This window comes from Notamacropus eugenii, chromosome 6, assembly GCF_028372415.1.
Source record: "Notamacropus eugenii isolate mMacEug1 chromosome 6, mMacEug1.pri_v2, whole genome shotgun sequence".
Taxonomy (NCBI): Eukaryota; Metazoa; Chordata; class Mammalia; order Diprotodontia; family Macropodidae; genus Notamacropus; species Notamacropus eugenii.
The window spans coordinates 207,248,667-207,275,356 of NC_092877.1; the positions used below are offsets into that span (position 1 = coordinate 207,248,667).

General features: G+C 40.5%; 1 protein-coding gene across 1 annotated transcript; it reads right to left on the bottom strand.

Annotated features, from left to right (window-relative positions):
• Positions 1 to 933: 933 nt before the first annotated feature.
• On the bottom strand, positions 934 to 25,584 carry GRK1 (G protein-coupled receptor kinase 1). Its single transcript, XM_072621878.1, has 7 exons — positions 24,883 to 25,584; positions 21,642 to 21,769; positions 19,548 to 19,705; positions 18,044 to 18,127; positions 12,951 to 13,075; positions 10,150 to 10,351; positions 934 to 4,126 (listed from the first exon to the last, which is right to left on the bottom strand). Exons 1-7 carry the CDS (start codon positions 25,582 to 25,584, stop codon positions 3,828 to 3,830), a joined length of 1,698 nt encoding a protein of 565 aa, XP_072477979.1. The 3' UTR covers positions 934 to 3,827.
• Positions 25,585 to 26,690: the final 1,106 nt, after the last annotated feature.

The window sequence follows — 26,690 nt, forward strand, 5'->3', positions numbered from 1 at the left end:
GATGAAAGGTACAGAAAGGCAGATTTAGTTTCCATGTAAGAGAAAACAAACTACTCAACAAATAGCACTAGCCAAACATGGCACAGCCTGCCTTGGAAGGTATCAGGTCTTTCTAGATACCTAGATACTTAAAGACTAGACATCTTCAGGAAATGACTAGGTGACCATTTATGAGGGATGCCAGAGAGACAACTCTTGGTCAGGTACACATAGAATAACATGTCTTCTGAAAGTCCCTTCTAACTCTAAGACTGGAGATTTAGTGATGTGTAGGCTATATAGAGTTCATCTGAAAAGGAATCATTAGACCACCCTAAAGAAAAGAAAGAAGCAGTGGGATGTAGGAGATAGAAGCAAACCTCAACCCAGAAGACCTGGGTTCAAGCCCAGCATGTCTACTACATAACATGTGACAATGGGTAAGATATTTGACTTACCTCAGTTGCCTTCTCCCATTGGTGAGTTACTCCTAGAACCTCCATTTTGAGGAAGGGCCTGGACCAACTAATCTTTATTATCCAGACTTCCTCATCATGGTTACCTTCTACTCCAGCATCCTCCCTCCTCCTCTCTTATCCCAGCTTTTCAACTCTGTCTCAGAAAACATAGTCTTCCTTCTTAGAATGTAAGCTCAGTACAGGCAGAGTCTGTCTTTCTTTTTGCTTCTATTTATATCTCCAACATTTAGCACACATAGTAAGGTCTGAATAAGTGCTTGCTGACTAACTAAACTGACTTTTCAGTGCAGTCTGGGCCACCTTTGAAAACAATAAAATATAGAGAAGCTGTTGTTCTGATAGTCCTGAAATTTTTATAGCTAAAACAAATCCCTCTACTCTCTCTTTTTTAACTTGTTTTTTTAAAAAACAACCTATTAGACAAAGATAGAAAAAACAAATACAGGAATAGAATTAAGGGAGGTATGTTCAATATCATTTATTTCAGTGGTTCAAGATGCATTTCATGATAAAGCCATCATGTGTACAATTTTAGCTCTAGAACGACATTCATTCACACAAGGTCTCACTGTGAAAATAGGTACACTAATTTTCAAAGGAAAATATTAGTTTCCTTCTAAACAGTGGCTACACTAAGTAATGGCTACTTAAGGGATTAGGTTGCCTTTCTTTCAGTGGCTTTGCCTAAAGCCCAGCAATGTGCAAATTCCACTTATGTACAATCTAAACTGGAGGTAGCAAGGTCCTCAGAAAATCAATCAGAGGGGTTGACAGACTTGCAAACATGGCATGCCATGGATCCAACTCCTTGTTTTCTTGTGCTTAGATGGATAGGAGAGGGTAATGATTATGGGGGGGGGGGGGGGGGAGGAGAGGGAGTGTGGGTGTGGGTGTGAAAAGCAGACATGAAGAGAGGGAGAGAAAAAAGAGAAGAGACAGAGGGGGAGGAAGGGAGGGAGGGAAAGAGAGAGAGAGAGAGACAGAGAGACAGAGAGAGAGAGAGAGATCTGGTGTATGTGTGAGGATTGTCAACTGTGCTGGTTTGAGATGAGTGTGGTTGTTACAAGTGGTTAAATGAGATGTATATGTACAGCCATATCACGTCTCTTTTTGTTTCATGTTTTCAATTATCAAGCATTTATTTTGCCTCCCTTCTGCCACCCCTTAACTTGGAAAAAGAAAAATGTGACCCTTGAAACAGATATACAGAGTAAAGCAAAACTAATTGCCATATTGGCCAGGTCCAACATATGTCTCACTGTGTCTAAATCCACAAAAATATATCTGACTGTGCAGTCTAAGTCCACCCTTTTCTGTCAGGAGGTGGGTAGCTTGTATGCATCTTTGGTTTCTGGAATTATGGTTAGTCATTACATTGACCGTTGTTCTTAATTCTTTCAATTTTGTCTGTCATTATGTGGTATTGTATAAATTGTTCTCCTAGGGCTGCTCACTTCATTCTGCATGAGTTTATACAAGCTTTCCCAGGTTTCTCTAAAACAGTCCCTTTCTACATTTCTTATGGCACATTCATATACCATAATTTGTTCATCATTTCTCTAATTGATGGGCACTCCCTTAGTTTCCAGCTCTTTACCATTACATGAAGAGATGCAATAAATACTTTTATATAGAGGGGTCTTTCTTCTCTTTCTCTGATATCTTTGGAGTATAGGCCTCGTAGTAATATCACTACATTAAGGGTATGCTCAGTTTAGTAACTTTTAGGACAGATTCCTAAATTGCTTTCCAGAAGTCAAATGACTTCTAAGACAACCTCTGACCAGTAACAGGCAAAAACAGATTTCAATCCTTCTAGAATGACATCTACCTGATCTGAAAATCATGAGTGCAAGGCTCCTTCACAAGTGCATTGTCATCCAGTGGTCAGTCTTCAGGCCATGCTGCCTTCTCCTTGGCCTACTGGGATTCACAACAGGAAGGAAAGTGTGGCTAGTCTTCTTGACATCAGAGTATTTCCAACACAGAGGCAATATGACTGATCATATTCTTTCCCCTTCCTCTGGTCAAGAACTTAAATAGTGAGCAACTCTTTCTATCCCCCTCAAACCATAAGACATGGGAAAATCAAAATCACCCTCAACTTAGAAGTAGACACATTTGAGGGGCTGATGATGCAGAAATTTGACCATAAAGTTAAAATGCTAAAGAACTTTGAAATCCTACTAGCAGTGAAAAGTGCAAATAGCCATATCCAACACAAGTAAGGCATGGAACATAGGGATTAGTGGGAGAAGTGGCCCCCAGCCAGCGTTTTCTGAGTCTTCTGACTTGGGCTAAATTGTTAAATCTTTATGAAAACAATTGCAGGTTTGGGGGATTTTGATGAAAAGCTCTTCCTCTGGACAATCCCACAAACAGCAACACCAGTCAGTTGGTCTACAAAAAATACAGGTTTCTCATTGCAATTGACGAGATCCATTGGCATAGATAATAAATACCATCAGCAAATCTGTTCTGCTATAGATACTGATAACATGCTAGTAACAAAACATCGAGATACTCTCTCCAAACCTTTCTATGATTGCCAAAAACTGTCCCCCAAACATCAGGTTGCATTTCTATGCAAGATACATTTTAAGAGGTTTATACCATGCCTCCTGGACAGCCAGAGCCATAACTAGAGTGGGACAAGAAAGGCTTTGCCCCAGGATGTTGTACATCTAGAATATCATGTTTTCTCCTTCCCCTAACATTGGAGTCTTCACACAACTTCTGCTCCTTTGCTCACTCCACATCACAGTTCCCACATCCGCAGCATGATCACTTCTATTTTTTCCCACACATCCCAGTGGCCACCACAGCAGCAACACAGGGTCTCTGTTTTCTCCCCATGGTGTGATGGTTCAGGGTCTTCACCTCTCCCCCAGAAGATCTTGTTCCCAAGAAAGTCTCTCACCCCAGATATCAGAGTTGCTAGTAATGGCTTTGCTGGTAATTCTTTCTTATCTATTCTGACTACTCAGAATAAGGTCAAAAGAAACTTATTATTATGGATTAGAAAGTTATTACAGTTCAGTTCAGCATAGCCACCCTTGAGCACACAATTCTTTCCTTTTCTTTGTTCCAGGTAGAAAAGCTACTGAATGATTAGCTAGACTGCTAAAGAAGCAATCTGCTATACTAGGGGTAACCTATAGCAGGCAAAGTCTACTTGCTTAGGAGGGTAACAAGATCTTAATCATCAATTAGATGGACTGATATCTGAGTACAGCTGAGATTTCCAGATTTTTAAATCATTATTATTTGGTTTTACTAAGTAGATTGGTCTTTTCTCCTTTTATTGGCCTGCTCCCAGTGTTAGGTTTCCTATGAAAAAAGATTCTCAGGCCTTCAATGAGCTTTCCTCTAGGAGATCAGACACATTCCTGACTTGGATGATGAGGATGGCTGTTCCACAGCTATCCCCTTCATGTCATCGGGCATCTGGCCATCAGCTCGCCACACATTCAGGTCCCCAAAAATACCCATTTCAATCATCTCTTCCTGCCAGGGTATGGGACAATTTCCAGTTGCAAATTCCTGAAAGAATTCAGTATCTGCTTTGTCAAAGACAATCCCTTTAACAGTGGAAAAAGCACCAACATCCTGGATATTCTTTGCATAGACGGTTCTAGAGTCAGGGATAAAAGGAGGCATCAGCATACCTGTTGAGAGAGAAAAAATAAGGAAGAATAGATGGGCTAAGATAGAGTAAGGAAAGAAATAGTTCAGCAAAGGAGAAAAAAACTAAAAATTATAATAATAATAATGTTGTTGTTTTGACTAGAGACATTGTCTAGTGTCTAGTAGAGAAAGGGAAGCATGTCTACCTATATCAGAAACTCTCTGAGAACAGGGACTGTATCTCATGATTCTTTGTATGGCCCAGAGTTATAAGTATAATCTAGGGTATACTGTAGTTAGTTAATGCTGTTGCTGTTTAATCATTTCAGTTGTGTCTTACTCTTCATGATCCCATTTGAGGTTGTCTTTGCAAAGATACTGGAGTGATTTGCCATTTCCTTCTCTAACTCATTTTACATATGAGGAGACTGAGACAAACAAGGTGAAGTGACTTGCCCAGGGTTACACAACTAGTACATGTCTGAGGCCAGATCTGAACTCAAGATGAATCTTCCTGATTCTAGGCCTGGCACTCTATTCACTGTGCCACCTAGCTGCCCCAATTGCTCAATACAATTCAAAAATTCTTTATATGGGGAGGTGGGAGGGCAGAGCCAAGACAGCCGAGTAGAAGGACAGACCTGCTGTAGCTCTCCCCTCAAAGCTCATGAAATACCTGTAAAAATGATTCTAAACAAATTCTAGAGCAGCAAAAGCCACAAAATGACAGAGTGAAAGAGATTTCCAGCCCAAGGCAACCTGGAAGACCAACAGGAAAGGTCTATTGCATCGGTCTCAAAGCAGAGCACAGCCCACGGAGTACAGCCCAACTTTGGCCATGCTGCATGGCAGGGACAGGACTGGAGCAGGCTTCAGGGTGCAGAATCCTGGGAGCAGCTGTGCTTCCCAGATTCCTCAACCCACAAACACCAGAGACAGCTTCAAAGGTCAGTGAGAAAGCTCTTTCACCTGAGTGAGAAGGGAGCAGGGTCCTGCCCTAGCCCTGGCCCCACAGTGTCCATTTTTGAAGCCCTCAGTGTAAAGACCCTGGGGGAATCAAGCAGCTGATCTGAATCTCAGCCCTGAGTGGTGGCCCTGGGGTGAGGAGGAGCACTGCCGTGGTAGAACTGGAGGTAGTTGTGGAGAGGGAACCCTACTCACAGATCCTGGGTAGAAAAGCTTGTGGTTGCTCCCCAACCAGAGTGCAGGCCAGGAGAGGAGTAAACCCCTCTCCCTTAATTGTGCCACCCTGGAGGAACTGAGAACTTACAGGTCCCTAGAGTATACTCTTCACTAGACAAAGAACTCAAAAGTCAAGTAACTGGCTGGGAAAATGCCAAAAAAGGGGAAAAAATTAGACAATAGAAGGTTACTTTCTTGGTGAACAGGTATTTTCCTCCATCCTTTCAGATGAGGAAGAACAAAGCATACCATCGGAGGAAGACATCAAAGTCAAGACTTCTTCATCCAAAACCTCCAAAGTAAATTTGCAATAGTCTCAGGCCATGGAAGAGCTCAAAAGAGATTTTGAAAATCCAGTAAGACAAGTGGAGAAAAAATTGTGAAGAGAAATGAGAGTGATGCAAGAAAATCATGAAAAGTGAGTCAACAGTTTGCTAAAAGAGACTCAAAAAAAAGAAAATAACAACTTTAAAAATAGGCTAACTGAATTGGGAAAAGAGGGCCAAAAAGCCAATGAGGAGAAAAATGCTTTAAAAAACAGAATTAGTCAAATGGGAAAGGAGGTCCAAAAACTCACTCCAAAAAGGAGGTCCAAAGAAAATAGTTCTTTGAAAATGGAGCAGATGGAAGCTAATGACTTTATGAGAAACCATGAAATTATAAAACAAAGCCAAAAGAATGAAAAAATAGAAGACAATGTAAAATATCTCATTGGAAAAACTACTGACCTGGAAAATAGATCCAGGAGAGACAATTTAAAAATTATAGAATTACCTGAAAGCCATGATGAAAAAAAGAGCCTAGACATAATCTTTCATAAAATTATCAAGGAAAACTGCCCTGATATTCTAGAATCAGAGGATAAAATAAATATTGAAAGAATCCACCAATCACCTCCTGAAAGAGATCCAAAAGGAAGAACTCCTAGGAATATTGTAGCCAGATTCCAGAGTTCCCAGGTCAAGGAGAAAATATTGCAAGCAGCCAGAAAGCAACAATTCAAGGACCGTGGAAATACAATCAGGATAACACAAGATTGAGCAGCTTCTACATTAAGGGATTGAAGTCTTGGAATATGATATTCCAGAAGTCAAAGGAAGTAGGATTAAAACTAAGAATTAACTACCCATAAAAACTGAGTATAATGCTTCTGGGGAAAAAATGGTCATTCAATGAAATCGAGGACTTTCAAGCATTCTTGATGAAAAGACCAGAGCTGAATAGAAAATTTGACTTTCAAACACAAGAATCAAGAGAAACATCAAAAGGTAAACAGGAAAGAGAAATCATAAGGGACTTATTAAAGTTGAACTGTTTACATTCCTACATGGAAAGACAATATTTGTAACTCTTGAGACTTTTCTCAGTATTTGAGTAGTTGGAGGGATTACACACACACCCACCCACAGAGAGAGAGAGAGAGAGAGAGAGAGAGAGAGAGAGAGAGAGAGAGAGAGAAGAGAGAGAGAGAGAGAGAGAGAGAGAGAAAGAGAGCACAGGGTGAGTTGAATAAGAAGGGATATCTAAAAAAAATAAAATTAAGGGGTGAGAGAGGAATATATTGGGAGGAGAAAGGGAAAAATAGAAAGGAATAAATTATCTCTCATAAAAGAGGCAAGAAAAAGCCTTTTGAATGAAGGGGAAAAGGGTACAGGTGACAGGGAAAAAGTGAAGCTTACTCTCATCATATTTGGCTTAAGGAGGGAATAACATGCACACTTAATTTGAAAATCTATCTTACACTACAGGAAAGTAGGGAGAAGGTGATAAGTGGACTGTGGAGGGGATGGTAGGAGGGCAAATGGGAGGAGGGAGTAACTAGAAGTAAACACTTTTGGGGAGGGACAAGGGAAAAAGAGAGGTAAAATAAATGGGGGACAGGATAGAGTGGAGGGAAATATAGTTAGTCTCTCACAGCATCACTTATGGAAGTTTTTTGCATAACTACACATGTATAGCCTATATTGAATTGCTTGCCTTCACAATGGGAATATGTGGGGAGAGAGGAAGGGAGAGAGGTTGAAACTCAAAGATTTAGGAATGAATGTTGAGAATTGTTTTTGCATGCAACTGGGAAATAAGAAATACAAGTAATGAAGTATAGAAATCTATCTTGCCCTGCCAGAAAAGAGAGAAGTTTGGGATAAGGGAAGAGAAGGGTATGATAAAAGAGAGGGCAGATTGGAGGAAGGGGTAATCAGAATGGATGGTGTCTTGGGGTGGGGAGAGGGGAGAGATGGGGAGAATATTTGGAACTCAAATTCTTGTGGAAATGAATGTTGAAAACTAAAACGAAATAAATTAATTTAAAAAAAAAGAAAATTCTTTATGTAGTTTGCAAGATTAAAATGAGAGCATTGCAAAGTCCCCAACCACATCCTCAGATTCTAAAATATAAGTGAATGCATGCAATCATGTTCTCATCACCTCTTGCCCAGACAAGCGTAAAAAACTCTTAACTGGCCTCGCCACATTCCATCTTTCCCCACTGCCAGCCATGCTAAACACCACTTCCAGATTATCCTTTCTAAAGCACAGTTTTAATCACATTGGTCCCCTAACCAAAATCCTTCAATGGCTCTCTAAACTCTTCAGCTGGGCATTCAAGGCCTTCAGTGATTTGAAATTCTACCTTTCTAGACTTAACTCCCACTACAGAAAACCTCTAATCTAATCAAACTGGCTTTCTTTTCCCCATTTTTGCATATTTGCTCATGCTGGTGACTTACCTCAAATACCCTACCCTCTAAATCCATTCATCTTTCATATCCCTCAGTTCAAATGTCTCCTCTTCCTTGAAGACTTCCCTGATCATCCAGTTTTTAGTCATTATAGCACTTAGAGTCTGTATTATTCAAAAGTCTTCATTTCTCTTCAGGAATTCTCTACCATGCCTCCAGAAAGTCCCTCATTCTGAGAACGTGAAGAAAGACTCCAGTTGTGGAATTCACATCTGGGAAGTACCTTCTGCTTGTAGCCCTTTCCTCCAATTAAATGGTTCCTCCCAGAGCCTACATTGAAGAAGAGCATGAGGCCAGTCACGTCTTCAGTTCTCACCAGGCTACGTTCCAGACTTTCTACCACTCCCCAAGGCAAGCTGGGCACCCTCTTCCCCACCTTTCACCCCAACTCTTCAGCTTCCTTTTATTTCTTATCTTCCCTTACTTTGTGTTGAGTGAAGGAGGGCTGTGCTGGTCACCAGCCTCACTTCTCCAGAGCCATCTGAATCCAGTGACCAGATATTCATCTGGAGAAGACCCAGGATGCAATGGGAGGACTTGGTCCATTCAAGTATTCACTTAGAGAGAGGTAATGCCCATTCAGTGAATATGCCTCTTTAAGAACTAAACAGAGCCCATAGACTGGACAACAATAGGTCCCTGCTCAAACTCCACTTAATGGCTATTTTCTGGATCCTTTTGACTTAAGAGTGATTATCAATGGTAACTCTTGCTCTTTCCCTCCCTGCTTGACTTACTCATATTTTTTCCTTTTGTTCATTAAAGGGACCATTCCCTGATTACTTCTTAAAGAAGCCTATTCACAGAGTAAGCGTCACCTCACTCTAAGTGAGTACCTGAATAGGCCTTAAGAGAAAAAGGCCAAGGTCTCCCCTAGCATCCTGGGTCATCTCCAGGCATCCAGATGGTCTCTAGTCATCCTGATGAATATCTGGTCACTGGACCCAGATGGCTCTGGAAGAGAGGTGAGGCTGGTGACCTGCACAGCCCTCCCTCTCTCAAAACAAAGTCCAGTGCAAGTCATGTCATCATTTCTCTGATGTCATGGTCTTCTTCGAAAATGAAGGACGAACACATGCAATATCTTCCCTTATCCTCCGTTAAAATGTAAACTCTTGAGGGCAGGGACTGTCCCTTTTGCTTCTCTCCCTTCAGGGCTTAGCCCAGTGTCTGACCCATAGCAAGTGTTTAATAAATGCTCCTAGACTGAATAGTACCTTTCCTATTCTGCCTTGTGTCCTACTTATCTTTGTACATCTTATACATTAGACCAGATGCCAGGCCCTAGACCTGAATTCAAATTTACTTATTATTTATTCAAATTTATCAGTCATCTAATATCTCCATGGGACAAATTTTAGGTCCTTTCTTAAGAGCAAGTTTTAATAAATTTAGAACTAAAAGACACCTCAGAGACTTAGACCTGAATTCAAAAACAGCTTCAGACCCTTACTAGCCATAAAAGTCACTGGGCAAGTCCCTTCACCCTCTTTGCCTCAGTTTACTCATCTGTAAAATGAGCTAGAGAAGGAAATGGCAAACCAGTATCTTTGCCAAGAAAACTCAAATGGGTTAGACAAGATGGGAAATGACTGAGCAACAGTTACAACAACAATAATATATACCTACATACCTATACACATATATACATATACACACATATCTCATAAACATAGACATACATATATACATATAAAATACAGAAATACAGGGTGTCTCAAAAGTCTTAAAATATTTTTAAGCTATTAAAATTTGTATGACAGCTATTAAGCTGATGTGTGTGTGTGTGTGTGTGTGTGTGTGTGTGTGTGTGTGTAACTACACTAAGACTTTTGGGATTTCCAGTATTTCACTATCTGGGTCATTATCATTATATATGATATCATATACCATGTATATGATCTCTCCCAACATGCCAGAGAAACTCCTTGAGGGCATATAATATATTTTTATGTATTTGTATCTTCAGCGTTCAGCACAGTGCTTGTTTAAATCAACAGAAGCGATTGCTTGTTAAACTCATGAATAATGATCAAACGAGATATCTGTAAAGCTCTTTGCGTACTTGGAGTGTTATATACAAACCAACTATTACTACTATTTTTTTCAAGTATGGATACATTAAATCCTTGGTACAGTACCAGCTTCTAGCTGCCTCCAGTTAATATCCTTGAAGAGGACGTTGACTCGAAGCTCGTCACAGCTGCCATTTTTGAATCCAAGGCGCTTCGCTGGATCTTTTTCAAGAAGGGCTTCACAGAAGTCCTTGCTGGCCTTGCTGAATTTCTCTGTGTACTTCACAGGCTCAGAAATAATTCTCTGCTTGAGCTCTTTATTTTCAACCTAAAGGGAGAAAATGCTGCAGTCAGTTAAACTCTACTGACAGACACAAGTCACTAGTGGCCAACCATTAACAAAATTGTAAAGCTGTTGAATTTTCAGGGGGCCTTACTCCAATCTATTTGAATCCCTAGTATGCTTGAATTATCTCCTTTACATCTATCCTACCAAAACCTGCTCTTAGGAAAGAATGGAGGGAAAAGCAGCATGGGGTAGTGGAAAGAATGCGTGCTGAATTTGGAGTCAGATAACCCAAGTTTGAATTACTGCTCTGCCTCTTACCACCTATGTAATTTTGAGTAAGTAGCTTCTTGCTTGGTCCTCCTTGGTCCTCAGTATCTTCATCTGTGAAATGAAGGGGTTAGAAACCAGGAAGTCTCTGAGGTATCTTCCAGTTCTAAATCTATTAAAGCTCTTAAGAATGGACCTGAAATTTGTCCAATGGAGATATTAAATAGTTGATAAAACTAACTGTCCCTTTAAATTGGAACCTGGAAGAAATTTAGTTACTTCTTTAATAGTTATAGACTGCCAGTATTATACTTTCATGGCCTGAGGAATAAAATTTGTTTCTTTGACTTTACTAAGAGAAAGTAGTTGCCTTGATTTTTGTTACTTCTGTGACCAGATTATTAGGTCCTCATGGTAAAATCTGAGCAGTTTCTTTCTGGTTGGCAGTAGTTCCAGTTTAAGGGAATCTTATTTTTCAGTTTGTGGTCAGTTATAAGACCAAAGAGGCTGAGCCACAAGATAAGGAGACAGGACCCTAGAATCCCAGTATCCAAAGTTATAAGGATTCAGTCATTAATTCAAGGTCTTTTTCTCTGATTCTTCACTTGATAGAACTGGAGAAACTTTCTCTTATAGTGAAAATCTGGTTCTATCCCCTAATCCTCTATACCTATTTACCTAGCTTTCAAAATCCATTCCCAAATTCTTGTAATGCTAATGTGGGGGGAGGGGAAGAGGAAGAGTTAAAGATCTTCCCCAAGCATTAATAGGCCTCAATACTTTTGTTAATTTCTCTTGAGGCACTGGGTCAGAGGGTCCTGCCCTCTGGCTCTGAAAAGTGTATAAAGACTCCGAGGTGAGTTTTTACTTTGGGGCTTAGTTTTTGGAAGAAGGTTTGTGTGCCAGATGAGACTCTGGGAAGTCGCTAAGGAGCCCTTCTGGCTTTGAAAACCCAGATGTTGGTACTTCTCTGTAATGGTCAGACAGCTGGAAGCCCTGTCTGTTGATCTTTATTTCTCTGAAGCTCAGGGTGCTGACTTTCCCCCTGAACTAAATGAATGATACATGTGCTTGATTAAAGTGATTGTTGACCCCTCAAAAGATGCTTTCCTTTCAGAAAAGCACATCAAAGAACCTATACAGCAGGCCTCCAGTGTATGCCAGGGTCCTTGCTGATACAATCCTCCATAAATCTTGCCCAAGAGTAGAAGTTAGGGAACTCTTTGAAGGATGAGAAAATGAATATAGTTTAAATCTTATTCCATGGTTTGGGATGATAATTAATAAAATTAAATAGCTGAAGGTGGTTTCAGGTTTGGGCAAATCAATGAAAATTTAGTGGGATTGAGGTGCTGAGAGAGGCATAAATGGCATTCAGGGTTAAGTTTACTGAAGCTTAGAAAAATACAAGTACGTCTAAGTTATCTGAAGATGCTTTATCTGACATATGGGAAGTTGTTTCTGCTCCAAGAAGTGGTCTGAGATATGAGTCTGAATGTTGCATCAGATACTTATCATTAGCCTGCTCTAGAGATATCACTCAACCAAAAGTGAACACTAATGTAAAGCCCCTGACACAGTTTCGGAGAAATCAGAGAAGACTTATATGACTTGATACAGTATAAACTGAGCAGAACCAGAATAATTTATATAGTAAAATTTTTGCTGTTGTCATTTTCCAGTTGTGACTCCATTCAGACCCTATGCAGTCTCTGTGACTCTCTTTGGGGTTTTCTTAGCAAAGATGCTGGAGTGGTTTTCCATTTCCTTCTCCAGTTCATTTTTCAGGTGAGGAAACTTAAGACAAACAGAGTCGAGTGACTTGCCCAGGGTCACACAGTAGTAAGTGCCTGAGGCCAGATTTGAACTCATGAAGATGAGTCTTTCTGATTCCGTGCCTAAGAGTAACAATATCACAGAATAAGTGATACAGTAACAGCACCATTGTAAAGACAAATATCTTTGAAGACTTAAGAACTCTGGTCAATGTCATGACCAACCGTGATTCCAGAGGACCAGCGATTCCTGACAGAGAGTGAACTCACATTGAGATATATTTCTTGGACATAGCTAATCCAGAAATTTGTTTTGCTTGACTTTGCATATTTGTTATAAGGGGTTTTTTTTTTCCTTTTTTAATGATAGGGCAAGTAGGAGGGAGAGAATAAAGTTTTAATTGAAAAAATAAATTAAATCAAGTCCTTGAAAGCTGAAGTTGTAATCCCAGAATACGTGGAGATGTCTCTACCTGACATACAGTCTCCACTCTCCACTCTCATTCTCCATTAACACCATTGTAAATAAGATTCAGTACCAAATGACCATCAGTATAATCATAGATGCACCTTACCTAGAGAACAGATTCTAATACCTTTTCTCCTCTGGCTCGAAAGGGCCCTCTGGCTGCAAGCATCTCATATAATGTAACCCCCAAGGCAAAGTAGTCCACGGAGAAATCATATTCCTCACTTTGAAGCAATTCTGGTGCCATGAAACCTGCAAAGACATCAGCACCGACTGAATGCCAGATCCAGAGACTGCAGCTATTCTAGCAGTAAGCACTTGTCCTGAGACTTGCAGTCATGGAAATGATGCTTTAATGAAACCAGGAACAGTAGAAGATATGGCACGAATTCTCATTTCTTCACCTCAGTCCGCATATAACCCCAATGGAGAAACGACAGAAACGTAACACCAGAATCCACTAGAAAAGTGGAAATTTCCTCCTTTTTGTTTATAGCAGGGATGCACTGGGAATCTGTGACCAAAGAAGACTATAGTAAATAGTCAACAAACATTTCTTATGTGCAGATGTGCCAGGCACTGCGCTAACCATTGGGATACAAAGAAAGGCAAAAGAAAGTTAGTTTGTCCTAAGTTTGGCTTAAGAAGTGATTTTCTCTGGTTTATTTTCCTTTTATTTCCATAAAAGGCTATTCAATAACGGCAGCGATTCCAGGCCCTAGTCCAGGGCCTCATGCTTTGGAGGAGCCATGCAGCTGCTCCCTAAGGGGCCTACCTACAATGCCAATTCCCTAGAAGGAAAGGAAGCAGTCTATAAAACTGGTGCTTTAATAAGAAAGCATGGGGTACGGGAAAGAGGGTGGAAATGAGAGGTATTTTATCAGCATGTAAAGAAGGGTGGGGAGATTGGCCCCCTGGTTGCAATTTATTTCCTCACACCCACTTCATGTGGTCCTTTTTTGAAATCTCCCTTTCTTTTCTTTTACAAGGTTGTCACTGCTACTCATTTGAATCAAATTTCATCTATATAAAAAATGTCGAGAGCCAAAAAGGTGATTTTCCTCAGCCCTGATGATTTTCCATGACAAACAACCTTGGCCTGAAACATAATGGAGATCCAAATTTATGAGCTTATTTAGTATACTCTTAGTATTCTAATTTGGTATTTCACTTGAAGAACTGTTCCCATTCCATTCTAAACATGACAATAACAACCATAAAACTAGCCTTTATTTAGTACTTCAAGGTTCACAAAGTCTTTATCCATGTTCTCATTTGTGTTTCACAACAATCCTATGAGGTAAATGCTCTTATCGTGGATAAGGAAACTGAGGCTGAGAAGTGAAGTGACTTTCCAGACACCACACATTTGGCTTTACCATCTGTAAAATGAGAGAACTGGAGATGATGTCTGCAGTCCCTTTCAGCTCTGACGTTCTAGCCTGCTGTGAAATAAACATCAGCGCTTCTCTTCATGGCAATAGCAGGGGCCCCCTCTAGTGGTCATGCCTATTAATGCATTCTCTTCACCACCAATATGAGGGGATACCAAAATGCCGTTTCAACATTTGGATTTGATTTGGTTTTTATTAAATTGTATTTAAATTAAAATCTGATTAAATTCTGTAACATTTTGGTGTCAAGCAATTGTTTATATTTCCCTTTTGAAATAATATCCCATATTGAGGATCCACAAGGCATAGACCTGGATAGGAGGCCACCTTTGAAGCCAAAGGAGGATGGTTGATACATATTAGCTGTGTGACCCTGGGCAAGTCATTTGAGTTAGGTCAGAGGTGTCAATCACAGGTTGCATGCGGTCCACAACATTTCTTCTGTCCTGAGCCATGTTAAAATGTAGTTCTTATAACTAAGGTTGTTGTAGTAACAACTACGAAAAAAGGAATATATAAGTATGTGTGTGTGTATGTCACACACACTTTATATAGATATATAGATATACAGATATGGACATATGTATATAGAGAGAAATACATACATATATACATACACACACACACACACACAAACTGGTATAGTAAGACGTTGATGTAACAACCATAAAAGAAATATATAAACGTATGTGGTTTTCTAAGTCAATCTGCAGCTTTCAGGGATTCTTATGTATGGTTGAGTGGTGCTAGTTTTCATTTGAGTTGGACATCATTGATTTAGGCAATTCTCTGAGACTGTTCATTGCAGAGAAGGTGATGACCTGAATTAGCAGAGAGCTTCTTTAATTGAGGATTCCTTACAACAAATAAATCACAGATCCAGTCTCTTACCCTACTTCTATCCCTACCTTCAAATATTTTACAGAGAATGAAGAGAATGAACTGAATGGCCTTTGGGGAATTGAAAGGTTCATTTAGTAAGCCCCTAGGCTTCTTCCTGAAACAAGGCTTTCTTTTTTATACCAATATTCCACTTGCAGAGTATGGACTCAAGTCATAGAACTCTACCATCTCAGGAATTAAAATCCAGTATCACTCAGAGGGTACAGAGTGGCTGTGACATATTCTAAATAAGCAATTATGAAGAAAGGGAGTGGTACAGTACAGAGTATACTGACTCAAAAGATTTGGGTTCAAATTCTCCCTTTGACACTACATATATGATCTCAGGTAAATTCCTTCATCTCCCTGGGCTTCAGTTTACTCATCTGTAGAGTGAGGAAGTTGGACTACATATCTTCTGAGTACTCTGGACTACATAGTCCCTTCCATCTCTAAAGTTACAATCCTATAAACATTGGAATAAAAGAAGTCATCAGAGAGATGTATGATTAAAAAAAAAAGCCAGGATGGTCATGTGGCCAGAGTGGCTTCATGATTTTATGAAAAAGCAAAGAAGAACCTATCAGCATATTGGCTGGCCCCCTTAGATGAACTTTTCGGAAGGCATGAACAAGAGTTAATCACACATGACAGAAAGAATTGGATGTGTTGCATTTTTGGAGGGAATTTTTTCCTCCATCATTCCACATGGATGAGATTGTAGAACCATTTTTGTGTTTTGAGCTCATAAAACACATGACTCAAGTCTTCATAGTAGGTCTACAGGATCATAAATCTAGAGTTAGAAGGGACCTCAGAGGCTGTCTAGTTAGGGAAGAGGAAAAGGAACGTTGAATTGTACCCATTGTTTGGGTGAACTACATGAAGACTCAAGAAAGAGTTAGAGCTTATAGGGGCAGCTGGGAATAGAGTACTGGCCATGGAGTCAGGAGGACCTGAGTTCAAATCTGGCCTCAGACACTTGACACTTAATAGCTGTGTGACCTTGAGCAAGTCACTTAATCCCAATTACCTTGCCTCCTCTTCTCCAAAAAAAAAAAGAGTTAGGGCTTATGTAATATGAGATCAGGGCACAATGAAAATGTAAACCAAGATATCATGACAGTCTCATTCTGACTCCACCCTCGGTGCTGCCTTGTTTTTTATCACTGAATTGATCGGATGATGAACAAGCCCCGGATTATATCTTCTCAGGTGATAAGAGCAACTATATGACTTCACATATCTCTTGTTGTTGAGTTGTTTCAGTGGTGTCCAACTCTCCATGACCTCATTTGGGGCTTTCTTGGCAAAGATGCTGGAGTGCTTCTCCAGCTCATTTTACAGATGAGGAACTGAGGTCAGCAGGGTTAAGGGATTTGCCCAGGGTACACAGTTCTCTTCTGGTGGAGGTGTTCCTTGCCACAAATGATGTGGACAATGTAAAAGATGGCTCTTGGGTCCTCTAAACCAGGTTTCTCCTCGTAGACATTGCCTCGGGTCACCCAGAGTCTGAGATTGTATTTGAACTCAGGAAGATGAGTTTCTTGATTCCAAGCCCAGTGGTCTATCAATATAATTAAAATCATGCTATGACAAGGCAGGCTCTAAAGAACTTAATATTGCCTTTGGAATTATTGAAGGGTTTTGCACAACCACCTGAGAGCAGTATCAGGCTAATGGTCTTAGGGGAGAAGACTAACCCATAGCTTTAAATTACATTGCTTTGGATGAGCAGCCGGCCCAAACCACTATGTTTTCAAGAAAATGTATCCTAGAAGTCAATGCCAGATCCCAAGTTCTCATCTTCCAAGTGTTACCAGAAGAAAGGCTCACAGATGGCAGGTACTGTCTGGTTTGGGTCTTTGTATCCCAAGTGCCTAGCACCAAAGCCATGCACGTAATAAGAGCCAAATAAATGTTTGCTGATTACCGTATAAGGAAGGATATGGAGTCTCTTAACTAACAAGGCATCAGCAAAGCAATTACAGATAATGATCATTTTGTGGCAGCTAGATGGAATCATTTTTAGAACACTGAACTGGAATCAAGAAGATCTGAATACAAATCCTGCCTCAGATGATTTATTAATTGTGTGACCCAGGGCAAGTCATTTAACCTCTCTTGGCCTCAATTTCTTCATCTGTGGAATATGGATTATAATGGACTCTATCAGGGTTGTTATGAAGATCAAATGACATTAGATATGTAAAGTGCTTTTCGACCTTTCCCAGTGCTATACAAATGTCTATTATTATCATTAATTAGAGGACACAATGGAATCAGTGAGGTGATGAGGGCTGGAAAGATTAGGAATGGAGCAGTAGCAGATTGGCAGGGGCGCCACCAGCCACCTTCTTACAAGCACAAGCCCACCACTCCTCCAAGGTTCCCAGGGAGTGTTCCATTTCTTCCCCTGCTCCTCCTAAGCCACTCACTTCACTCTCACTGTGACCTTGAGAAGGGCTTCAGCTCCTTATCTGTAATTGAGGGAGGTGAACTACTTAGCCTCAAATGTCCCTTTCAAATCTAAGGGGCAGCAAAGCAGAAAGACACACCCACCAGTGGAGATCTAGCATCAGACTGCTCAATTATTTTACAAATGCTGCGTCTCCCAATTATTGCAGGGGGCTGCCTAGCCTTTTTTGCATCCCCAACAATTAACCCACTGCTAGGCACATGCGAAGCACTTAATAAATGCATTTTCATTCATTCTTTCGTTCGTTCATTCATTCCAGGCCTAAAGTTATGATCCTACCACCTGATTTGGGGAGGAAGAGGTCAGCACGGCTTCTTCAAGAATTTCTATACTGACCAAACAAACTGACATCCTCCCCTCCTTAAGAATGGAAGGACTCTTGGTTTCTCCTGAAGCTGGACTTGGCTGAGCAGAGCCTCAGACTTTCTCCATCACCCTATCCCCTACAGATTCACAGATATTTACCCGGGGTGCCCGCGTAACCCTTTGTCTTTGTCTGTCCTTCCTTCAATTCCACAGCAAGGCCAAGATCAGAAATCCGGACATTCCCTGAAAAGCAAATATCCAAAGTGGTCAGATGAGGTCGAACATAATAAAGGAAGCAGGCATACCCAGCACCTCGCTGGAGCCACAGTGCCAGCTCTGTACACACCCCGCCCAGGAAGGCAATCAGCAGGCTAAGGTCACAGACAACTCAGAAACAATGTCTTCCACTGGAAAGCCTTAACCACATTCAGAGGAAACTAAAGCTAAGCTTCAGTTCTTCACAATCGATTAGAATTTGCAAAGACAATTTCTCCCCAAAACTAAATATTTGCACCATTCCTGAATTTCCATATGGATCAACTATGTGGCTTATTATTTGATTCAATAAATGTTTTTTATCTTGAACTGACCACTGGTCACTGACACCAAGACAATAAATGACACAGTCCCCACCTCCATGTCATAATTGCAGAGAGAAGTTAGCTAAAAGGAAGTCAGAAGCCCATTCTGTGCATGTTTAGAACTGCATTTGAAGAACCTCTGACCTGCCTTAATCAATCCATAAAAGTCCACTTAACAGTCATCAGTAAGTGCTTTCTATATGTCAGAAATTGTGGGAAATTCTGGGAATAAAAGAAAAGGCAAAAAGTCCCTGTCTTCTAGGAGTTTGCATTCAAATAGGACAGAAAACATACATAATTAAAACACTACAGATAAATATACAGTAGATGGAAGCTATTTATAAAGGGGAGGCACTGGCAGCTATACTTGCATTAAATCATAAAATCATGAAGTATTAAATCATAAATATATTCTACATAGGGCAGCTAGGTGGCACAGTGGATAGAGCACCAGGTCTAGAGTCAGGAAGACTCATCTTTCTGAGTTCAAACCCAGCCTCAAGAATTAACTAGCTGTGTGACCCTGGGCAAGTCACTTAACTCTGTTTATTCCAGTTTCCTCATCTGTAAAATGAGCTGGAGAAGGAAATGGCAAACATTCCAGGATCTTTGCCAAGAAAACCCCAAATTGGGTCACAAACAGTAGGTTATGATTGAAATGACTGAACAAGTGATTCTATGAATTGTAGACTTTGAGCAGTTAATTCATACCTCTTCAACCTGTACCTATCTTCCCAGTTTCACTCAAGTTTGGGAAAAATGATGGGTGAGATGCCTTTTTGAAAAATTGTTAGTGGTGGCTATTTTATTTCAAGACGAAAGTCTTAGACTTCAAATCAAACTTCAGGTACACATCAATATTCTTTAATAGTGTGCCAAAAAATCAGCTCATTCCTCCTACAGATTCTGTCATTCAGCTAGACATGCAAATTCAAAATGTTGAGTAAGCAGATTGGAACAGAGTCCTTCCTTCCCTGGATCAATCATTTTGATGACTGATCATCCCAAATCTGAGGAGAAGACATTGAGGAGCAAAAGGTACTAGATAAATGGGTTGGTTGCACAGGGCAGGTTCCACTTACCATCATTATCCAACAGGACGTTCTCTGGTTTGAGATCCCTATACACAATTCTGTTCTGGTGGAGGTGCTCCATGCCACAGATGATCTGAGCAGTGTAAAAGATGGCTCTTGCTTCCTCAAAACCAGGATTCTCCTCATTGACATTGTAGATGTGATACCTGGCAAAGCAGAACACCATGGAAGAAGGAAGGTACTTCATGGGACCTATCTACACTCATATTAACAGCTGACATTTTATGAGGTTCACAAAGTGCTTTGTGAGAGATTATCTCATCTGATCCTCATAACAACTCTATGAAGTAGATGCTATTATTATCTCAGTTTTACAGATGAAGAAACTGAGGCCCAGAGAGGCTAAGTGACGTGCCCAGGGTTACACAGCTAAGGAGTGTACTGCATGTCAACAATTTAAATAAAAAGCAAAATCATCATTGAGGGATGATCTCTAGATTTAGGGAAAAATACAACGTCTCACCATTGGGTATGTCTAAAAAAATTGTGTTCAGTATTTATCCCAATTTTCAGTTGCCCAGGGAAATGAAGAATACAATAAATTGAATGAAAGTTACAGGTAATTCCAAGACCTCATTTCAGCTTCATCCTAACCCAGCCTTTAACCAGAAATGCTAAGGAACATGGGTTGGTTGAACTTGTCAGAATCACAAAATGTAAGAGCAATAACAGAAGGTAGAGATCATCTGGTCCATCATTCCTACTGTGCACAGGAAGAACCCCATGGCCCAGAGAAATTCAGTGATTTAGGAATTAAGTAGCACTAGAGCATCTAAGAGATGCAGTAGACAAGGCATTTGGCCTGAAGTCAGAAAGATGTGAGTTCAAATCCCAACTCAGACACTTACTACTTGTGTGACCCTGAACAAGTCACTCAACCTCCACCTGCCTCAGTTTCCTCAACTGTAAAACGGGGATAGAATGAGATCATGTTTATAAATTGCTTAGCTCAGTGGATAGAACGGAGTAAGCTTAATAAACACTTGTTCCTTGCCTCTTCCCTAAGCTAGAACGATAATCATCCAGCCCCCTTCATTTATCAGGTGATATCATTTTACTTCTTCTTCCACTGTCATTGATTAGCAATACATTGTGTTACACACCACCAAGTTTTTATTCTTGTGCTATTCTGAACTGTCTCTGTCTCTGTCTCTGTCTCTGTCTCTGTCTCTCTCCCCAGGTCTGGACTCAGGAAGCCCTGAGTTCAAATCTGACCTCAGACACTTACTAAATGGGTGACCCTGGGCAAGTCACTTAACCCTGTTTGCCTCAGTTTCCTCCTCTGTAAAATGAGCTGAAGAAGGAAATGGCAAACCATTCCAGTATCTTTGCCAAGAAAATACCAAATGGGGTCACAAAGAGTCAGACACAATTGAAATGACTGAACAGTAACGATAACAATACATTGGTTACCTCTAGCCTAGTAATGCTTCTAACATGTCTTTCAAGATCTAATCTAAATCTAAATCTGAAGAATAATTATGAAGTTAGCAAAATTTATCTTTAGCGCCCTTATTCCTCTATAACCCCCATCTTCCTCCTCCCATTCCCCAAACAACCCAGTGCCCACATACCCTCAAATCCTCCTCCTGGGGAAAAATGCTAAAATATAAATCATATAAGTATGCTTTCTTCCCCATGGTATTGGTGCTAGCTGAGAGCCTAAGGAAAGAATCTTCTTACAGCAAAATTCCAGGCAACAAGGCAACATCAGAGACATATTTTGGTTGGTCCTTATCAGCTAGAGGAAACATGGTGTAGTTGTTAGAGAACCAAGAACTAACCTATCTCTGACACATCCTGGCTGTCTGACCCTGGATAAATCTCTCACTGGTCTAAGCATCTCTTCAAGACCCAAAGTTACAGAAAAAGTAGCAACCTGCATCTTCAGTGGGGAGTTTCCTCTCCTCCATTCCTCTCTCTTCCTAGCTATGTCAAATCACACCATGGAGGCAGTGTCTGGTTTGCATTTTAGTAAGACCATTCTAATTAACTGAGACCACTCTTCACAGAAGGGTACTGTCATATCACTTTGGCCCATACCAACCCTACCTCCCACTTTGGACTAAGGGCTCAATTTACCTTAAGTCTCCTCCATTCATGATTGTCATCACCAAACAGAGGTCAGTTTTGGTTTCAAATGCGTAGGCCAAAGAGACTATAAACCTGCTATGGACCTTTGCTAGGATCCTCTTCTCTACCATAGCACCCTAGAAAGCAAAAAAACTTCAAATAAGTACACATGTTTTAGGCAGAAAAAAATGCACTTCTACAAATTCCTAAACTCAGTAAGACAAAATAATATTTATACATTCTGTACCGCCCCTCCCTCCAAGGGATTCTCTCCATGCATATCAATATTTATGTAATCTAAATAGGAGACACAGTAGCAATGATCAAAAATACTCAGTCTTTAATTAGCAACAAGCAATCTCAAAGAACTTCACCAATAAATACTAGCCCCATTTCACAGATGGAAAAACTGATTCCTCATAAAATCATAAAGGTACAAGGGACTTAAAATGGTCACCTTGTCTAATCCCCTGCTTCCAGACAGGTTAATGTCTAAGGTAGCCAGGTTAGAAGCTGCTGCATTTTGTTTTTAAAAGACAGCCAGAGATGACAATTCGACAATCTCCCTTGATAGCCTGTTCCAGTGTTTAATCCCCTTACAGTCAAGCAGTTCTTCCTTATGTCTAACCGAACTCTCTCTTGCTGCAATGCCAGCCCATTTCCTCTTGTTCAGGCCTCTGCAGAGATGGAGAGCAACTGGTCAGTGTCCTCCCAAATCTTTTAATATCTTTATTTTAAGCCCTTTTTACTTTCTATTTAAATGTCTTTAAAATTTTGCTCTGTTCACCTTGGATTTGCAACTAGAAAGAGGAAATAATCTCTTGGGAGGAAAAAAAGAAAGCTTGGCATCAGAAAGGTTTGTATGTAAGCCTACAATGAGGAAAAAAAATGTAAATTTTACTTCATTTTTACCCATATCTAGTTAGCTTATTGATCTGGAAGAAGAAGGTATTATGGTAAGTATTGAGAGAGGGACTGGCTCTGGGATTTCACTGGCATGAGGAATTCCCATGAGAAGAAACTCTCTTTACCAATATAGGTCAGCATCTCCTCTGCAACTCCTAGTCTTAGAAAGTTGCTTAGATTCAGCACAGAGAGAGGTCAAGGGTCGTGCCCAGAATCACACAGACAACATGTGGAAGAGGCAGCCCTGGAATTCAAGTCTTCCTGGTTTAAAAGTCAGCTCCCTCTCCTTTATGTCAAACTACCTTTCTTGACCAGGTAAAAAGAATAATTATTACTTTTCTAAGATCCCATCATCAGAATTCTACAGCCTTTTCCTTGGAACTCATGTTTCCCTCGATTGATTTAATATTTTTGTCTTTAACCTCTTCAGTTCAGATCAATTGACCAGAGATATGGTCATACCAAGCACAATCACCACCTAGTTATGTGCTAATTCTTCTTTCTTCCTTCCTTCCTTCCTTTCTTTCTGTCTTACGGTTATAGACAGTCCCCACTCACCAAATAGTACTGGATTCTAGTACTGGATTCTATCTTTCTCCCTGTCATTGACTGTCCCCACTACACCATCTACTAGTGCACTATTTGTTTCTTTTTTTAGACCAGTCTCAGACGGTTCCTACTGCACTATTGAGTTGGATGTCATTTGTTGGTTTGTTTCTTTAAACAAGTCACAGACTGATCCTACTTACAAATTTCCTGCATTTGAAAAGTGCCTCAGTAATAGTACTAGTTGCCCTGAGCAACCTTTGGAGGAAAACAGAGCACCTCATTTGGTCAGATATGTGTCAAGGTCAATGGAAAGGCCAAAAAGATGTGTTTACAAGTCACTTTACAGAAATTAACAGGGACTCCTTCTCAAATGGAACATTGGCATAAGTGAAGGAGGAGTGGACCCCATGCAGCATGACCCCATCATGACATGGAACAACTGCAATTTTTAAAAGTTAGGATGAAATGTGCATTTCTTATAAGGTGAAGGTCAGTGTTGGTCTCTGGTGTCACTGAAATCCCTAAGAGGCAGATATGGTATAATAGATATAAAGCTGGACTCCTAGCCAGGAAAACCTGGGTTCAAGTCCTACCTGGGACATATACTGGTTTTGTGACTCCGGGCAAATTATTTAATCTTTCAATGCTCTGGGCAAATAAATTTTAAATTGCAGAAAAGGTGCCAATCTGTATTGTTAGAGGGAGTTTCCTCACCAGGAATTCCCTATTCTGATGAAATCACAGGTCCAGGTTTTATCCCTAGCCACTATGGAAAACTGTACCTCTCTTTTTAGAGCACAAAGTAAGTTATGATTGTGCTGAGTATATTTCCAAAACCCAGACTGAGGCACCTGGAAGAATAAGGCATTCCTCCAGCTATATTTCTAAGGTAGTAGTTTTAAAATGTATGTGTGTGTATATGTGTGTGTGTGTGTGTATATATATATATATATAAAATATACACATAAGTATATACATGTATGTGTATATGTGCATATATGTACATGTGTATACATATGTATACATATATATGTGCGTGTGTATATATATACATGTATATATACATATATAAAATAACTACTATACCGATATATCCTATGGGTTGGCCACAAACCAAAGTAATACCCAGATTACTTTTAAAACAATTGATATTAATTACAACAATAGAACTGGAAGAGGTGAACCATATCATCACTGGACTGGAAGGGGTGTTAAGAGGTCATTCAATCCATTCTCCTCCCTTAGTGATTTAGCTTTCAGTGTCATAAAACATCGAAACTCAAGTCCTATACCACCAGGTATGGGTATCCCATCTTAAAGATATAATGTATATTTTTTGGTCTGGACCTGTGATTTCATCTATGTAGGGAGCTCCCAGGTGGGGACTCCCTCTTCCAATGTAGAAGAGCAGCCACTCTATTATTCTGGGCACTAAGAGGTTAAATGGTTTGCCTACGATCACACTGCCAGTACATGTCAGAGTTGGAACTTGAATCCAGGTTGTCCAGATTCAAGGGCCAGCTTTCTATTCACTGTATCATGGTTGCTTCATTGACCAGAACGCTAGCCATGGACAGTTTGGCTACTACTCCAAGTCAAGATTGTCTATACCCAAAATGCAAGCCTCTACTCTGTATTAGAGCTATGTGAAGAGAGTGACTGAATTTCTACATCCCAGTGAATGTACTGCCATGCCCACTGCCCCACAACCTTGCCACCTCCCACTTCTGCCCCATCTTGGGAATCTCAAAGGCATTTACTTTGGACTTGCTGGGACCTATTTGCTGCTGCTTACTTGATACCCTTTTCTTTTCTTCAGCCTCTTCTTATTCAGTTTTTTACAGGCGTACATCTTGCCTGTGGCTTTCATCTGGCAACCTGACACCTCCCCAAAACCCCCTTTCCCCAGGACCCTGAAGTCCAAAAACCAGTCTTCCCCGATGGGCTGAGCTTCCAGCCACTTCCACTGCAGGAATCTCAAGAAATATAAGCTCTCCATGTACTCTTGGAAGGGAACCTCACTCAGGTAGTGCAGAGCTACTTCAAGAAGAGGTTGGAAGAGTCCATTGGGGATGCTTGAGTGTTTCTCCTTGACTTTCTCAACCATCCCTTCCTCCAGGAAACTGCAGAAAAGCTTGGCCTTAGGGTCCAGGTAGTCAGCAAGGATGCCCTGGGCTTTCTGAAGGCGAAAATCATCGTCAGCGGTGTCATAGTCTTCAATGTCCCTCCATAACTCGACTGCAGGGACATACCGTTCATCATTCTTTAGGAACTGTTGGAACAGGCGCTTGCCAATAGGTTGCTCAGAGCAAATGTTTTCAAATTCTAAGTTAAGAGTGTCCCGTAGGGATTCACATTTGGAGAGAGGAGGCAGTTTGAGCTTTGAAAGGTACTTCTTGTCCCGGGATAGATGCGAACTACCACTTGCATCGATACTGGCCCGGGCAGCTATGAAGGCAGAGTTGGCCACAACGGTCTCCAATGATCCAAAATCCATCCCTCAGGCTCTTCAGTCTCTGTGTTCACACATGAGAAGTCACGAGTTAAAGCTGAATTGTGAGAGGATCCTCAGAACTGATTTTTGGGGAATGACCCGTCCTTGGCCTGTGGCACCCTCCTGCCCTCCCAGGGGACAAGGGAGACGTCCTGTCCAGTGCAATGACCAAGGAAGAAGCAATGTAAAAAACAAACAGATCCCCAGGTTCCTAGGTAATGTGCAAGATCAGCACCTATGCTAATCCCTGGGATCCTTAGATATAGGTGGAGGTTGAATTAGATGTGATGAACCAGGGTCAGAAAAAGATAATTCTCCTGAGTCATCACCTTTGTAGCCTTCTTATCTGATTAGGCAGATAATTATTCTCATCTCCCTCTCTCTTTAAGATCATATTTATTTTGTTGCCTAGAAAATTTTGAATACTTTGGGTAACGTTCCTTGCAAGGCCACTTAAGATACAAAATACCCAGAAATCACCAATTTTTCCCTCTGATTCTGCATTCTACTTGGACAAACACAGTTGGACTCCCTACCTCGCTGTTCCGGTGTTGAAAAATATTAACATATTTGAAACTTGTTTAGTCAGACCCTTTGGAGGAGGGTGTTAAATAAACCTGGAAGATTAAATGCCTCCACGCAAGAAAATCCAATTAATGAGGTATTAACATAACTAATCAGAACCCCTGTCTAACTGGATTTTTATTTCTGCACTTTACTTTATGAGAAAGAAGAAAGTGAAAAGAAAAACCAGTGTCAAGAAGGTTTGAGAAGAAGAAAAAAAACATTTTAAATATACAATACCATTTCCTGGAAACATCCTGAATTTAAAAGCAAAGCATCATGCTCCAGCTTTTAGCACAGTGTTTGGCACAAAGTAGGCAATTTATGGATGTTTATTGATAATGGCAAGAGCCGCATTTGAGTTGTTGACTCCTCAGAATCAGGAGACCCATATCTAAATCCTGGCCTCATTGCTTAACCATGTGACCTTGGACAAGTCACTGAGGTACTCTGAGCCTCAGTTTTCTCACCCCATAGAATGAAGGAGTTGGATTAGAAGCTCACAGTCTCTTGCAGCAATAAATCTCTGATGTTACGATTTATAA

Coding starts and splice junctions, on each gene's coding strand:
- GRK1 (XM_072621878.1), bottom strand. CDS start 25,584: ATGGATTTTGGATCATTGGAGACCGTTGTGGCCAACTCTGCCTTCATA. Junction 19,706..21,641: donor ATGAATGGAGGAGACTTAAG/GTAAATTGAGCC, acceptor CTGCTTTGCCAG/GTATCACATCTACAATGTCA. Junction 13,076..18,043: donor GGGTTACGCGGGCACCCCGG/GTAAATATCTGT, acceptor ATGTCTTTGCAG/GTTTCATGGCACCAGAATTG.